Consider the following 15099-nt stretch of genomic DNA (forward strand, 5'->3'; position numbering starts at 1 on the left):
TTTATAAAATATTTTTTTATTATTTCAAATAAGCTTCCTAGTATTCATTTGGTATAAGTCATAAAGGATTGAGTGATTTGAGTCAGCTGCTTCTGTGTTAATTTTGATTGTGATTAACAAACTCAATGATTTAGCCCCGTCTAACTTAGGTTAGTGGGAAAATGGGTCACAGTTGGTTGGAATAAAATTGTAATAAACCCGTTTTTCAATAAAAAAAAAATGAACTCTTTATGACTTTTCTCCATTATAAGAACAGAGTACCTATTTTTCTAAAAAAAAATTATTTATCAGATAAAATAAAAATAAACCCATTTTTCAATAAAATCCTAACTCTTTATGCCTTTCCTCTATTATAAGAATCGTGTACCCATTTTGCCATAAACAAATTTATTTATCGGATAAAAAAATTTATTTATCAAAAAAATAAAAATAAACCCGTTTCTCAATAAAACATCAACTCTTTATGCCTTTCCTCCCTTATAAGAAAAGAGTATCCATTTTGCCATAAATAAATTTGTTTATCGAATAAAATAAAAATAAACTCTTTTTTCAATAAAAAACCAGTTCTTTATGACTTTCCTCCATTATAAGAATATAGTACCCATTTTTCTAAAAAAATATTATTTATCGAATAAAATAAAAATGAACCCGTTTTTCAATAAAACACAAGCTCTTTATAGTTTTCCTCTATTATAAGAACAGAGTATCCATTTTTTCATAAATAAATTTATTTATCGGATGAAAAAATAAATATATTTTTCAATAAAATACCAGTTCTTTATAATTTTCCTCCGTTCACTACAACAAAAAAGGGTATTAGCGACAACAACTTTAGGAAGAAGTAGAAAGCTTGACGCTCTTAAGAGGCTTATAGCAAGGAAAAGGACAATACCTCACCAAAAATTGGAGCCATCATATACTCTGCGAGGGCAAGGACTTTTCTCGCTTAAAATTCTCGCCAAAAGGAGAGCGGGAAAGCTTCCCTCCAAATACTGATTTTAGTGGGCCAAAGTTTCTATGTTATTGGTGAGAAATCATGGGTGTTTTTTTGTGAAAATTTCAAAATTTTGCTCCCTTTCAATTTTTAGCAGAGCCGCGCATTGAAAATTTTTTAACCATTCCCGGCACAGCACTTGTCAAGCCTAGCACCACATGAATTTCAAGCCTTCCACACTTGCAAGGCTACTTTCCCAAATATTGTTCTCAGATCAGAGCGCTCGAAAGTTCAATTGCAACCTCCCCTGCACCTTTCTCCTTCTATCTCTCTTTCCCTCTCTATCAATTTTCAGTTTCCCATAGACATATGGTTCCCCTCTTCCTCTCTAGCATCCAGATCTGAATTTATACAATCATTGATACACTTTAAAGACCCTTCCGATGCAATGGCAGACTTCAAGGAAAAGCGATGGTGTAGGTTTTTTAATATGTTATTTTAGAAAATGGGTCCGTGATCCCGATTTTGTTAGGAATTGTTGGGGTATGTAGATTGTTAATTTTGATTGCCAAGCTTTCATTTGAGCGATCAGCTTCTAAAAGGTCAGAGAGGCTGTTGAGTCTTGTATTTGGGGTTCTTGGGTTTTTCTGGCCATATTGAAGACTGTTGGCTGTGACTTGTCACTTATTGATTTTACGTCAATTTTAAAATCAATGAAAAACCTTCAGCAGTCAGATGGGAGGTAATTTCTCTGTTCAAATTCATTCTTAAGACTCTGATTTAGGGGTACATCATTTGTGGGACCATGTAAGGTAATGTGTTTCATGGCCTTGTGTTTCTGGGGAACATGGATTCCCCTCCATCCTCGGATACTTGTCAAATTGCCAACTTTTAAGATAGATCTGTCGATATATTGATTTATTACCTGATTCATATTGTGATTTTGAGCAAAAAATATAGGTATGATTTGCTTGTAGACCATGACTTTATCATCTTTGTTAGCATATCATATATCAAACTCCAGAGAGTATAGAAAAAAAAAGTAAAGAATTAGCAACGAAAGAAGTATTTGCAACCTTTGTCCAACCTACCTTTTGTTCCATTCTAGATCACAGCTGGAAAATTTCTTTCACATGTTGAGAAATTACCTGCACCACTGCATTCACTGAAGAACAATAAAAAAAAAGGCTGCAAAATGCTTAGCTTTGCTTATCTCTTAAATGCTGCTATGTGTTAGCATCCATCTTCTATATCCTCAATTGTTTATTTGTTTATTTATTTATTGAAGACAGTTTCTCATTCCTGAGCTAATTTCTATTCTCTGAAATTACTCTTGGCAGGAATAGTGTCAAACTGGAAGAAAAAATTTTGGTTGCATCACGCATACTCTAACATTTGTAGTTGCCACATCACTGTTATAACTTGAAGATTTTGTGATTTGTCATTGTAACATCGATTAAGAAAATGACCTAAAGGAGTCCGATCTTTCTAGCTTTGACATTGTTCTTAATTCTAGTCGCTATATTTTTCACTTCTTTTTTATCTACCGGTTGATTCTTGACTAATATTACAAACTGATACATGAAAGCTGTTGTCTTTTTCCAGTTTTATGCCTACTCATTATGGTGCAGAGACAGATCTCCGTTTTGTATTTTGTGCAGGTGAGGAAGATGCTTTTAGGTCCTTCTTATTGAAATTCTTATACTGATAGATAATACTAACAGTTTAATGTATCAGTGGCCATCTGCTTTTTGTTGGGCAATTGGAGTGGTCTGGACAGAGAGAAAGCAAAGGATTACATAATAGAGTGTCAGGTATGTAAAGCTTGTATGACATGCTTAGTTTGTTTAATTATTCAAGTTGCAAACAAATGTTCCTATTGTGTATTTGTGATACATTTAAGATGTGCTTACAAGTGTTGTCCTTGCAGTCATATGATGGTGGTTTTGGGTTGATTCCTGGTTCGGAATCACATGGTGAGTGGACACAATTGTGTATGATCTTGGAATCTGCTTGATCTTCAGCGCATTGAATTTTTTCTCCGGTCTTTTTTCCCGCAAATAAACAAACTTCTCTTTGTTTCTTTGGTAGTCTTCAATGGTTTTTTATCAACTTATCTTTTTCAGTTACTTTTGCTAGGTGTCATTGTACTCGATTGTTTTTTTTCTTTCTAAACCCATAATATTAGTGGTGTTGGATGCAGCTTTATTCTGCTTCCCTTTCACATACAATTTGAAAATCAAACAGCTGTATCTTTTTAGCAGCAGGTTATTTGTTGAACAACATTGGTCTTTTTCTGCTAGGTTATTCTTTTTTTTTGTCCATTTGATTCTGCCAGGTTATTCTTGTTTTGTTTGTTTATTTTTGTTTTTAACAGCGTTGTTCTTTTTGTATGGAATGTCACTGTTTACCCGCAGGTTGTTTGGTACTGGGTAGTGGTTGCTCAACTTTTTTCCTTGGGGGGGATCATTTTTATTATTTTTGCAAGCAATAGATTTTCTTTTTTTTTAACTTTTCTTCAAGGCTGTTCCTATATGAATTTACTCCTCGAATGATTAGTGACTTCTGGATCTGGGAGATGCTTCATGTTTCCTAATTCAATTTTGTTCTCCATTTGAGAATGCTGAAAAATTGGGAGAAACATAATAGTAGGATACTATGAAAGTGCTGTGGTTGGCCCAACATGCTGCTGATGAAGCATACGTGCGAGTGCTGTGGTTGGCCCAACATGCTGCTGCGAAGAAGAGCTTTGTTGGCAATTGAGCTCTCGACATTTTTCATTTTTCTTTTGGCTTTTAGCTGTAGAATTGCTGTTTAGGGAAAAAAGATATTGGCTTTTGGCTTTAGGCTTTGAGTATCTTTGTGCTTTGTACCGTTGAAAAATGGTTGAAAAAAAAAGTAGCAACCACAGTCACAAAGCTGCTTTTGGCAACTTTCTTGCAAGAAAATCATTTAGTTGCATTTGATCGTCTTTGGTAAGAGGTCGATGGTTTCTAATTAAAGAAGTTACTTGTTCATGACAAAATGGGCGCTCTTTTTTTATAATGGAAAAAAGTCATAAAGAGTTAGTGTTTTATTGAAAAATGAGTTTATTTTTATTTTATCCGATTGACAAATTCCTTTTTACTTTCAAAATGGGTACTCTGTTCTTATGATGGAGGAAAGTCATAAAGACCTGGTATTTTATTGAAAAAATGGGTTTATTTTTATTTTATCTGATAAATAAATTTGTTTATGGAAAAATGGGTGCTCTGTTCTTAAAATGGAGGAAAGTCATAAAGAGCCAGTCTTTTATTGAAAAACAGGTTTATTTTTATTTTATCCGATAAATAAATTTATTTATGAAAAAATGGGTACTCTGTTCTTATAATGGAGGAAAGTCATAAAGAGTTGGTCTTTTATTAAAAAATAGATTTATTTGTATTTTATCTGATAAATAAATTTATTTATGAAAAAATGGGTACTCTGTTCTTATAATGGAGGAAAACCATAAAGAGCTGGTCTTTTATTAGAAAATAAATTTATTTTTATTTTATTCGATAAATAAATTTAGTTATAAAAAAAATGGGTACCCTGTTCTAATAATGGAGGAAAATCATAAAGAGCTGACCTTTTATGGGAAAGTGATACTTTACACAAAGTGACCGCAATTTGGTTTATGAAATAATCCCAAATAAAAATTTAGAATGAATTTATTTGTTTTGAAAGTTGTATAACGGTCGTTAAAACTTCAGAGATTGGCAAAAAAATTTTGGGGTTACATAAAGGCAGAGCGAAGAAGGAGAAGAATTGAGCTTTTTGTCCGTTGAATTGTTCCATTAAAAATGGCTCTATTCGATTTTACCTATTTTTTGTTGGGTAAAATCGTTGGTTCAACGATCAATTCTTCATTTCCCGTCAATTGTCCTTAATTGGCCAAAATTACGAAACTTTGAGGATGCTATATGTTTGGGTGAAACTTTGAGGATGAAAAGTGCATTTTTTCCTATAAAATATTTAATCAAATGTTATTTCTTGTCTTAATTTTTGTTATGACTATATTACATATTTATTAAATAGACATACCTTTATAATTAAAGTTAATATTTGATATTTTAGTATGCCATATATTTAAATAGATGAAAATTATTTTGAATATAACATATTAAAATAATTTTATTTGTCAATCATTTTGGCCCCCCCTCCAAGGAAAAAATCTTGATTTCGTCACTGCTTAGGAAGAAATTGGAGTCTATTGCTAATAAAAGATTGTGAAAATTTACCTTTATATCCTAATTATTTGAAAAAATCTAATGAACAAATTTTGCAAAAAAAAAAAAACCTTGTTTCTTACTAACAAATTAAGTAACTAATAAAATCACCTGTAATGTTGTTTTAACATATTTAATTTATGTTAAATATAAATTTTACCAGTTTCTCTTTCGTAAAAATATAAGTATAACACCTTTTCAATTTTAGTTACAAACATTTATTTATTTTACATAAATATAGTGATTCAGAATAAAATACCCATAAATAGCTAGTATTTTGTTAATGTAATGCAAAAAATTCATAAAGAGCTGGTATGTTATGGGCGCAATCTTTTTTACTTTCACATATTTAAATTTTGTTAAATACAAAATCTACCAGTTTCCCTTTCGTAAAAATATAAGTATAATACTTTTTCGATTTTAGTTACAAACATTTATTTATTTTACATAAATATAATGATTCAGAGTAAAATACCCATAAATAGTTAGTATTTTGTTGATGTAATGCAAAAAACTCATAAAGAGCTGGTATGTTATGGGCAAAAACTTTTTTACTTTCACATATTTAAATTTTGTTAAATACAAAATCTACCAGTTTCCCTTTCGTAAAAATATAAGTATAATATTTTTTCAATTTTAGTTACAAACATTTATGTATTTTACATAAATATAATGATTCAGAGTAAAATACCCATAAATAGTTAGTATTTTGTTGATGTAATGCAAAAAACTCATAAAGAGCTGGTATGTTATGGGCAAAAATTTTTTTACTTTCACATATTTAAATTTTGTTAAATACAAAATCTACCAGTTTCCCTTTCGTAAAAATATAAGTATAATACTTTTTCAATTTTAGTTACAAATATTTATGTATTTTACATAAATATAATGATTCAGAATAAAATACCCATAAATAGTTAGTATTTTGTTGATGTAATGCAAAAAACTCATAAAGAGCTGGTATGTTATGGGCAAAAACTTTTTTACTTTCACATATTTAAAAATTGTTAAATACAAAATTTAATAGTTTCCTTTTTGTAAAAATATTAGTGTAACACTTTTTCAATTTTAGTTACAAACATTTATGTATTTTACATAAATGTAATGATTCAGAGTTAAATGTCCATAAATAGCTAGTATTTTGTTGATATAATGCAAAAAAAATTATAAAGAACAAGTATGTTATGGGCAATTTATTTTTTACTTTCAAAATCAGTTTATGCTAAATACAGGACAATCAGTTTACCTTTCACAAAAATATTAGTGTAACAGTTTTTCAATTTTAGTTATAAACATTTATTTATTTTACATAATTGTAATTATTCAGAGTAAAATGCCCATAAATAGATAGTATTTTGTTGATGTAATACCCATAATCGGGAGAATCAATTGGAATCCATTATTCCTCAGTCTTGGACGCTTTATGTAAAGTAGAGATATTTGTATTCAATTAAATATGAAATATGCAACAATCTGTCTTCCCATGAACCCAGTTTCCACAAATGTTAATATTTTACTAATATAACAATTAAAATCAATTTCAATAATTCAAATTTAGTAGGTTAGATAAAAGTTGTTAGAAAAGTGAGAAACCAAAAGAAAAATAACTCAAATTTATTAAAAGTCCAAAAAGAATTTAGTACTTCAGCTCTAAAAATCCTCCAAATGACTATATATTAGAACAGCGATAATCAAAATAGATTACATAATTAAAAAAATTAATGTTTCAAACATTTATTTTCTTAAGTTTCACTTTTTAAAGGCTCTCAACTCGTTATTCAATAATGTCCATATGTTGCTTCAAAACCAAGCATGGCTGTGTTTAGTACTGCTTACGCTTCCTCTTCGGTGTTTTATTTCTAGACCCATTATATATATGTTAATTCCGTGACACCCCAATACATTTTAAGCTTCTGCCATACACAACATTTCCAAACCGGCCCGTGCCTGTTATAGGTCACAATTTGCTTTTGTAAACATATTCCTTTCATCATCTGTACATGTCAGTTTCTTTGACATATTCTTTATCTTTCCACGTGCCTGCTTCTTTGCCATATTTTTTACCTTTCCACACCTGTCTTTGGATTATATGAATACACTACAGAATTTACCACGTTAAAATAAGTGCTCCAGTATTTGGATTTTGGAATAATTTGTGTCCAAACTCCCAGTGAGAAAATTGAGCTTTTCCTCCCACTTAGAGTCTTAGACAGTTAGACCTGAACTGGCACCTCCTACTGTGGGGGCCCACTATCACTACCGCCTGGTTTGGACACAAAAGAAGGTTAACGATTCCATTCACGAGTTGACACGTGTGCAGTTAACCATTTCCCGCAATCTCAATTTTGATAACGTTATCTTCCACTGATTGGTCAACGAGTACACGTGGCCGCCAATGGCTAAGATTCTTAATGACTTAATTAAGCTGCTAATGCTAATCTATATGCAGGAATTCCCATTCGGCGGGAGAATGCACCCTCTATCTCCTGTATGTAACATGTTGGACTTGGCAAGATTCTCTCTCTCACTCTTTTTTTTTTTTTTTTGATCTCTTGATAAAGGGCAGAAATATTTTAAAATAAAAGGTCAAACTATAAGTCAGAAGAAAAATTCGCAGAAGTGAAAAAAAAAATTATTGCAGAACTAAGAACAAAGTGAGCTATCTTTTCATTAATTTGGCAATCTCAAACGAACGAACATTTTAAAATCAAAATAAAATCGGTGTGAAAAAATATATATTACTGTTAGCCAAATGTTAAATTGGAATTAGTTTCCAACAGGAAATGATGCATCTGAAAATTTGTAACCTTTTCTTTTCTTTAGTTTTGTACTAAGATAGTTTGTATCTGCAATCATAATTTTCTTTTCCATTTCTGTTATGTCCCATTATTCCCACATATATTAAAATATTTGTGCATAGTAGGTGGTTTGGATAAGAGTTTTAGTTTATTAGGAACCTTTATCCCATTCTACAGTTATTCTATTTTTATTTTTTGCTTTTGCCTAGTAATTTTATCTTTTTAATTAATTGGGAAAATAAAATAATAAAACCGGTGCCAAAAATCGTGGGTTTTACAAAAAGTAACAATTGCTTTATAAAATGGGAAAATTTATAGAAATGCATAGCAACTGTTTTGGCATTTTTCCCAATTTCTAATGTTAACAATAGTCTAAGGTATAACAAAAATTTGAGGATACGATTATATAAACAATAACAATACTTGAAAAATAAATATAAAATAAAAATCATGTGTTTGTTAGAACAATGTATTCAGCACAAAATATCTTGGACAGTGAGAATATCCTTAACCTTGGAGGGAAGTGGGGGTGAGGGAGCTGGTGTTATTACAAGACATACAGACAGTAAACCACATAGACTAGGGCAGTATCCCTCTCCTGTGTAAAAGGATTTCTCACCAAAAAAAAAAGGAAAAGATATGCTTCATCCTTTACATTTTAGGAAACAAAACTTTTTTTCTTTATTTTTAAAATAAAATAAATTAGTCCCTCACATTTTAAAAACGAAGCAAATTAATCCTAAAATGATATCCTGATATAGATTTCAAGGGTAAAATTGAAACATCAGTTTAACTTTAATCAAATCTAACTATATATGATATGTATACGATATTAAGTCAATAGAAAAAGGAAAAAGATTAAAATTACAACATAAAAAAACCTTCTCTCTTAAAAAATAAAATTTTTTTCAAAAAGTGATATTAAATTAACATCAAAAGAAAAAATTAAAATTACAACATCAAAAACAAACCATTCTCTCTAAAAAAGAAGAAAAGTTTAAAAGTTATAACATCAAAGACAAACCCTTCACTCAAAAAAGTTTAAACAATTTTTGAATTATAAAATTTTGTAACTCAGGGGTTTTTTTCCTTTTTATGTTGACCAATGTGATTGTCTCAAAAAATTTTAACTTTTTCTAGGTAGTATGTTATAATTTTTAATTTTTTTCCTCTTTACATTGACTTAATGTCTTTTTATAGTGACCTTCCAATTTTATATCTAAAATCTATATTAAATTGTCAATCTGCGATTAATTTGCTTCGTTTTTAAAATGTGAGGAACTAGTTTGCCGCATTTTAAAAGTTAGAGATAAAAAAATATTTGTTGCCAAAAGGTAAGGGATTTATTATCAGTGCTAATATATAGTTAATTGTGTATGTTAAGGTGTCGTGGTTACGTGGCATATTTTATGCCAATGTACTGCAAAGGGATTTTGTTTGTGAGATATTACATTATTGTCACTACAGACACTACAAGCCATATATTTCGCCAATATTAGTGTCAGTTTTCCACTCTGCTCCAAAAAGAGAAAGCAGAGGTAAATGACGGAAAATTGACTTGGTCAGAGAGGTACTATTTTGTTCTTTTTCCTGGTCATGGCCTACCAAGACTTTTCTGTAGTATGCAAAACCGCGGACCTGTAAAAGTGTCTTGGTCATGACTTGTGTAGTTAATTTATTAAGGAACACTTGCATAATAAGGAAGAGAAGTTAATGTATTTAGTCGCAGAGTAGTCTGTAGTTGAAGTCAAATCCGCGTATCAAAACAATTCCGCCTTCCATTCCACCATGTGAATCGAACTGCTTCGTTTTTGACTGAAATAATTGCTCTTGCACAAGTCAATGAAGAATTAAGGATAAAACTGGAAGAGAAAATGAACCACGAGAATCCAACCTCTCTTCTGAGATCAGTTAAAAGTAAAACAACAGCTTGTTGAAAGTAAAGCTCGCTTCCGGCTTAACCAAGATGGCTGACCCTGCTCTCTCTTTTGTAATTCAGAGAACTGGCGATCTGCTGGTTCAAAAAATTGTTTTCCTGAAAGGCGTTCGACGACAAGTTGAGAGGCTTCAAAATGATCTGGTCCGGATGCGGTGTTTCCTGAAAGATGCTGATCAGAAGCAAATTGAAGAAGAGAGGATCCGCAACTGGGTTTCTGAAATCAGAGCTGCTGCCTACGATGCGGAGGATGTCATCGAGATCTTTGCCAGCAAAGTTGAGTTCTTCACAAAGGACAAGGGACTCGTCACCAAATTGACGTATTATCCCTTGAAAATTGTGAACCTCTACAAGATAGGCAAAGAGATTGAATCCTTACGGATGAGGCTCAAGGAGATTGCTGACAGCCGTGAAAAATACGGTATCAAAAATCTTGGAGTGGGGACGAGTACACATGGAGAAGAGCTTCAACGGCTCCGGCGGTCCTCTCCTTTCAGCGACGAAAAGGATGTAGTGGGCTTCGGGGAGATAACAAAATCGCTGGTGGCAGAACTTTTGAAAGAGGACAGAAACCGCCGCGTCGTTTCAATCATTGGCATGGGAGGTGCTGGTAAGACAACTCTAGCCACAAAAGTTTATAACCATGCTGATGTTAGGGAGAGATTCAACTGCCGTGCTTGGGTATGTGTCTCTTCAAGCTACGATTACAAAAAGATGCTGAGGGCAATCATAAAGCAACTGAATCCAATAACTAATGAGCTACTTGACATGTTGGAAAAGATGGAAGAGGAAGACTTGGAACGAAGGCTCTATCAAGATCTACAAGACAAATGTTATCTTGTGGTGCTTGATGATGTATGGGAGGTAGCAGCGTGGGATTGTCTTGCCAGGAGGGCCTTTCCTGATGTTGGCACATCAAGTAGAGTGCTACTTACAAGTCGCAATCGGGATGTTGCCCAACACGCTGATGCTTATAGACACCCGTATGAGTTGAAAACTTTGGGGCAGGAAGACAGCTGGCAGTTGTTTCTCAAAAAGGCCTTAGGCCACGGAGCTAATGCTGGGTGTCCTTCGGATTTGGAAGAAGTAGGCAGAGAGATTGCAAGGAGATGTGGCGGTCTACCACTGGCCATAACGGTTATAGGTGGCCTGCTACTAGGCAAGAATAAGTAGAATACTGAATGGGAGAACGTTGTCAACAACTTTGGCGCATACCTATCAAGGAGCCAGAGCGAAGCAGGGAAAATTAGTGAAGCAGGGGCAATTCTGGAATTAAGTTATGCAGACCTCCCTGCCAATCTGAAATTTTGCTTTTTGTATTTGGGTTTGTTTCCCGAAGACTCCGTGATTTCTGTGCACAAGTTGATCCATATGTGGGTTGCTGAGGGAATAATGCAGAAAAGAGATGCAAAAAATTTGGAGGAAACTGCAGCATATGAAGATATGGAGCGACTTTGTAGCAGAAATATGGTCCAGGTGGCGGAAATGACGGTTGATAAGAGGATTAAAAGCTGCAGAGTCCATGATTTACTGCGAGAGCTTGCAATCAGAAAGGCAGAGGATGAAAATTTTTTTCAAATCCATGGCACCAGAGATGATAAAATATCAGCCAAATCCAGGTACCTTGCTGTTCATAGTCTCCCTCTGGATGAAAATTATTTTGGGTCTTCGACCCCTCCTCTCCGGTCTCTACTTTTTTTCAATGTCCACTGGGAAAACATTAGTCTTATCTTCAAAAGTTTCAGAAAGCTTAGGATGCTAGACCTAGAGAATGTTGGGATGGATTATTTGCCAAAAGAAATTGGTGAAGTCAGGCTTCTAAGGTACCTCGGTTTAAGACACACAACCAGTCCCAGGCTCCCTCATTCCGTCGGTTGCTTGCGATACCTACAAACTCTTGACATATGGACAAGGAAAGTCCCAAATTGGAGAGTGAAAGTTTCAAATTTCATTTGGAAGCTTGAAAGTTTACGGCATCTATATGCGCGTTATATGGAATGTGATGTGCCTCTTAAGATTGAAGGATTGAGGAATCTCCAGACTTTGTCACGCATACGCTTTGATGATATCATGCATAATGACATGATAACTCTGACAAGTCTTCAGAAACTGGGGATTTGGGTGGATGACAGGTCAGACATAGACAAACTCTGTCTGCATTTATCTGAGGTTGGAAGCCTAAAGACGTTACGTCTTTGTCGGTATTCGGGAAATCCAGGATCTCAAGGTGGATTTTCTAAGCTCCGTCATGTAACAGAGCTTAAGCTATCCAATTGGACAATGCTGCCTCCTGATTTCCCTCCAAATCTCTCTCGCTTGTCTTTGAAATACGTATTTCTCGAGGATGACCCAATGCCAGTACTGGAGAAGTTGGGACAGCTGTCGTTCCTCAAAATGAAATTTGCACACGTGGGGCCACAGCGTATGGTCATTTCTAGGCATGGGTTTCACCAATTGAAATTCCTTGAGCTCAACCACCTGTATGGTTTGGAAGAAATAAAGGTGGAGGAAGGTGCACTGCCACAGCTCCGGTGCCTGAGAATCTGGGAGTGCTCCGATTTAGCAAAATTGCCGGAAGAGCTGAAGCACATATCTAGTCTTGATGCGCTCGAGCTTGTGGACATGCCAGAAGATTTCATCAGTGGGCTTGATGCGGACCTGGTATCCCGTGTCCCTAACCTCGGAATATTTTGACTCGCAGAAGGAAAGAAGATCAAACGGAGAATGCATTCGCGCATAGAATGGAAGGTATGTCGTGTAGTGATTAATAAAATTATTTCAAGTTTTTATCAAAATACATAAATAAAAAGAATGTTTCCGTATTTGTTTTCCCCAATTCACAAGCTTTTTAAGTCCTTTGTTTTTTTTTTTTTTAATTATTTGAAATCTCACACTACATCTTATAGGATTTGTCTTTCTATAAATTTACATATTAATACAAGTAGTAATTAAAAAAAAAGAAAGAAAATCCTGATAGTAAACTCTTGGGACTTGTAAATGTCGAAATCAATAAAAATATCTTATAGTTATTTGGTTGATTCTAATTTTTCCAATGCTGTCCAAACCGAAAAAGAGAATAAGGAAATAAAAGGCCCTATTCGTGCACTGGAAGAGAAAAAAAGAATGAAGTTGGCAAACAAATCGCATATAAAGTGTTGGTCCGTCTGAAAGTGAGGATTGATCGCTTCCTAAATACTACTCGCTATACAAATAAGATATTAAAAATAAAAAAAAAACTAAATTGGTCAATTTTAAGTTTGTAAATGGATACCTTACTAAACTTGGTCTTGAACCATGATTTGACCAAAAAAAAAAAATTATTTACTCGCATCACAAATGGATACCTTAAGATAGATTTTTGGATGTTCAAGTTACAAGACATGATTTTTACCATAGAATAATTTTTTAAATCTTTAGGATAAAATAAAGTGGCATATTAATATTTTTTCTGTCCAACATCTTGACCTCGTGGCATATACAATAATTTCTTTTTCCTCTACTTCTTTAAAAACGAGATAACAACCTTTTTTTTTTTATCCTAAGATTTTGTTTTATGATGAATATTGCAGTTGAGAGATTCATTCCCCTCGTCCATGCTGACAAAATTTGCCGGACTGCATTTGTTCGAATGAAATTGTCTCGTAGAAATAAATAAATAAAAGGGCTATAACCTGTTGCTATCATATACAAAACAGGAGAGAGTAATCTACCTCGACCCTACATTGAGGTTTGGTCTTATACTATTGAGTGATAAAAGACGCACAAAATTATGTGTCTTAAGAAAATATTATACGAAATCTGTATTGATCTGTACAAGTATATATGGGGCCATTGTTATGAACTCTGACTTATAATTATATGGCTTCATTTGTTTGCCTTTCATTTCAAAATCTTAGTGTCAAAGCCGAAGTCAAATAGCTATCACATGAATTCAAATATACATTTGTGGCACACATGTTTAATATTTGAATTAGACTCTAAATTCTAAACCTAATGATTCATACATATATACAAAAATACACACACATATATATTGGCTATGTATTTATAGGTAAGTATATATGAGTGTTTATATACATACATACATACATAAAATTTTTCATGTTTCTTAGAGAAATACATGCAATGAATTAAACATTTTGCAACTTTTCCTGTACAGATGTGTGTGTGTGTGTATATATATATATATATATATATATATTTGTAGAGACTGTATATATTTTTTATTTTGATAAATAAAGATGCAAAATTTTATTAATGCAAAAGGAAATCTGCATTAATAACGGAAATTACAATGATGGAGGATCATATAACCGTGGAGATGATCCAGAAACATTTCTAGCATTACGATATAAATACAAGCAGGAGAATTAAAACGTGTAGGAACTCAATATTTTTCTAATACAGGTACATCATCAAATTGAAGAAACTATATAAGGTACCTAGGTAAGAAAAACTAATAACAATTATTAAGATCAAACTTCAAACATGTATTAATGGTTGTTTCATAAACTTCCTAGACATATAAAAAAATTATTTTAACACTCCAGCATATTGACTGAAGTCACTAATATCCTTTTATGCCTTTCTAGAAAAAATCATTCTCTATTCATTCTTTCTTAGACAAAACTTCCTCCAACTCTTTCATGGGAGAGAGATTAGATTTTCCTGATCTTTTTCTATGGGAGAAGCCCTCTCTCTAATTTTTTTTTTCATTTGTATGAATAAAGTTTCTTTTAAGGTTTTCTATAGTAAGAATTTCTTCTTTTCTAGGGTTGTCTAGCGAGAATTTTCTCCTCTCCTTAGGGAGTTCTAGTGAAAGTTTTCGATAGTTTTTTCATTTTCCTTTTATTAGATCCAAGTTTTTTTAGGTTTTGATTATCATATCTAGAATTTTTTGGGTTTATTTAGCAAATTTCACTGTAATATCTAAATTTAAAATAGTTAATCAACACATCTAATGATTGAAAGCATGCACAAATATTCGTGGGGCTGCAATCATCTTATCTAATTTTTAAAAATATTTTTTGGAGATTTCCATTACAACTTTTATTTGTTCTTTATATCTATAATATTCATTTTTCAAATCTGTTCTTTGATATCTCTATATGTTTGATGATATAATTTCTGCCACTAGTCCAAATTTTAATGAAATTACAATGTTTTATAAAAAAAAAAGAT

At 32.7% G+C, this 15099-nt stretch overlaps 3 protein-coding genes across 4 annotated transcripts; all 3 read left to right on the forward strand.

Moving 5' to 3' along the window:
- The first annotated feature begins 1205 nt into the window (after positions 1 to 1205).
- Positions 1206 to 3895, forward strand: LOC113741355 (geranylgeranyl transferase type-1 subunit beta-like). 2 transcript variants are annotated; one of them, XR_003460595.2, is made up of 5 exons: positions 1206 to 1676; positions 2540 to 2595; positions 2672 to 2748; positions 2865 to 2910; positions 3554 to 3895. XR_003460595.2 is itself a non-coding variant. In XM_072047594.1 (4 exons), exons 1-4 carry the CDS (start codon positions 1648 to 1650, stop codon positions 2949 to 2951), a joined length of 249 nt encoding a protein of 82 aa, XP_071903695.1. In that variant the 5' UTR covers positions 1501 to 1647; the 3' UTR covers positions 2952 to 3024. The 2 variants fall into 2 exon arrangements, 1 of the variants encoding a protein (XP_071903695.1); XM_072047594.1 differs by lacking the exon at positions 3554 to 3895 and having other exon boundaries at positions 1501 to 1676; positions 2865 to 3024.
- Positions 3896 to 9798: 5903 nt separating this feature from the next.
- On the forward strand, positions 9799 to 11164 carry LOC140004004 (putative disease resistance protein At1g50180). Its single transcript, XM_072047595.1, has one exon. It carries the CDS (start codon positions 9949 to 9951, stop codon positions 11089 to 11091), a length of 1143 nt encoding a protein of 380 aa, XP_071903696.1. The 5' UTR covers positions 9799 to 9948; the 3' UTR covers positions 11092 to 11164.
- LOC113742791 (probable disease resistance RPP8-like protein 2) lies at positions 11093 to 13827 on the forward strand. Its single transcript, XM_027270751.2, has 2 exons — positions 11093 to 12666; positions 13488 to 13827. Exon 1 carries the CDS (start codon positions 11290 to 11292, stop codon positions 12610 to 12612), a length of 1323 nt encoding a protein of 440 aa, XP_027126552.2. The 5' UTR covers positions 11093 to 11289; the 3' UTR covers positions 12613 to 12666; positions 13488 to 13827.
- Positions 13828 to 15099: the final 1272 nt, after the last annotated feature.

Source organism: Coffea arabica, chromosome 4e (genome assembly GCF_036785885.1).
Source record: "Coffea arabica cultivar ET-39 chromosome 4e, Coffea Arabica ET-39 HiFi, whole genome shotgun sequence".
Taxonomy (NCBI): domain Eukaryota; kingdom Viridiplantae; phylum Streptophyta; class Magnoliopsida; order Gentianales; family Rubiaceae; genus Coffea; species Coffea arabica.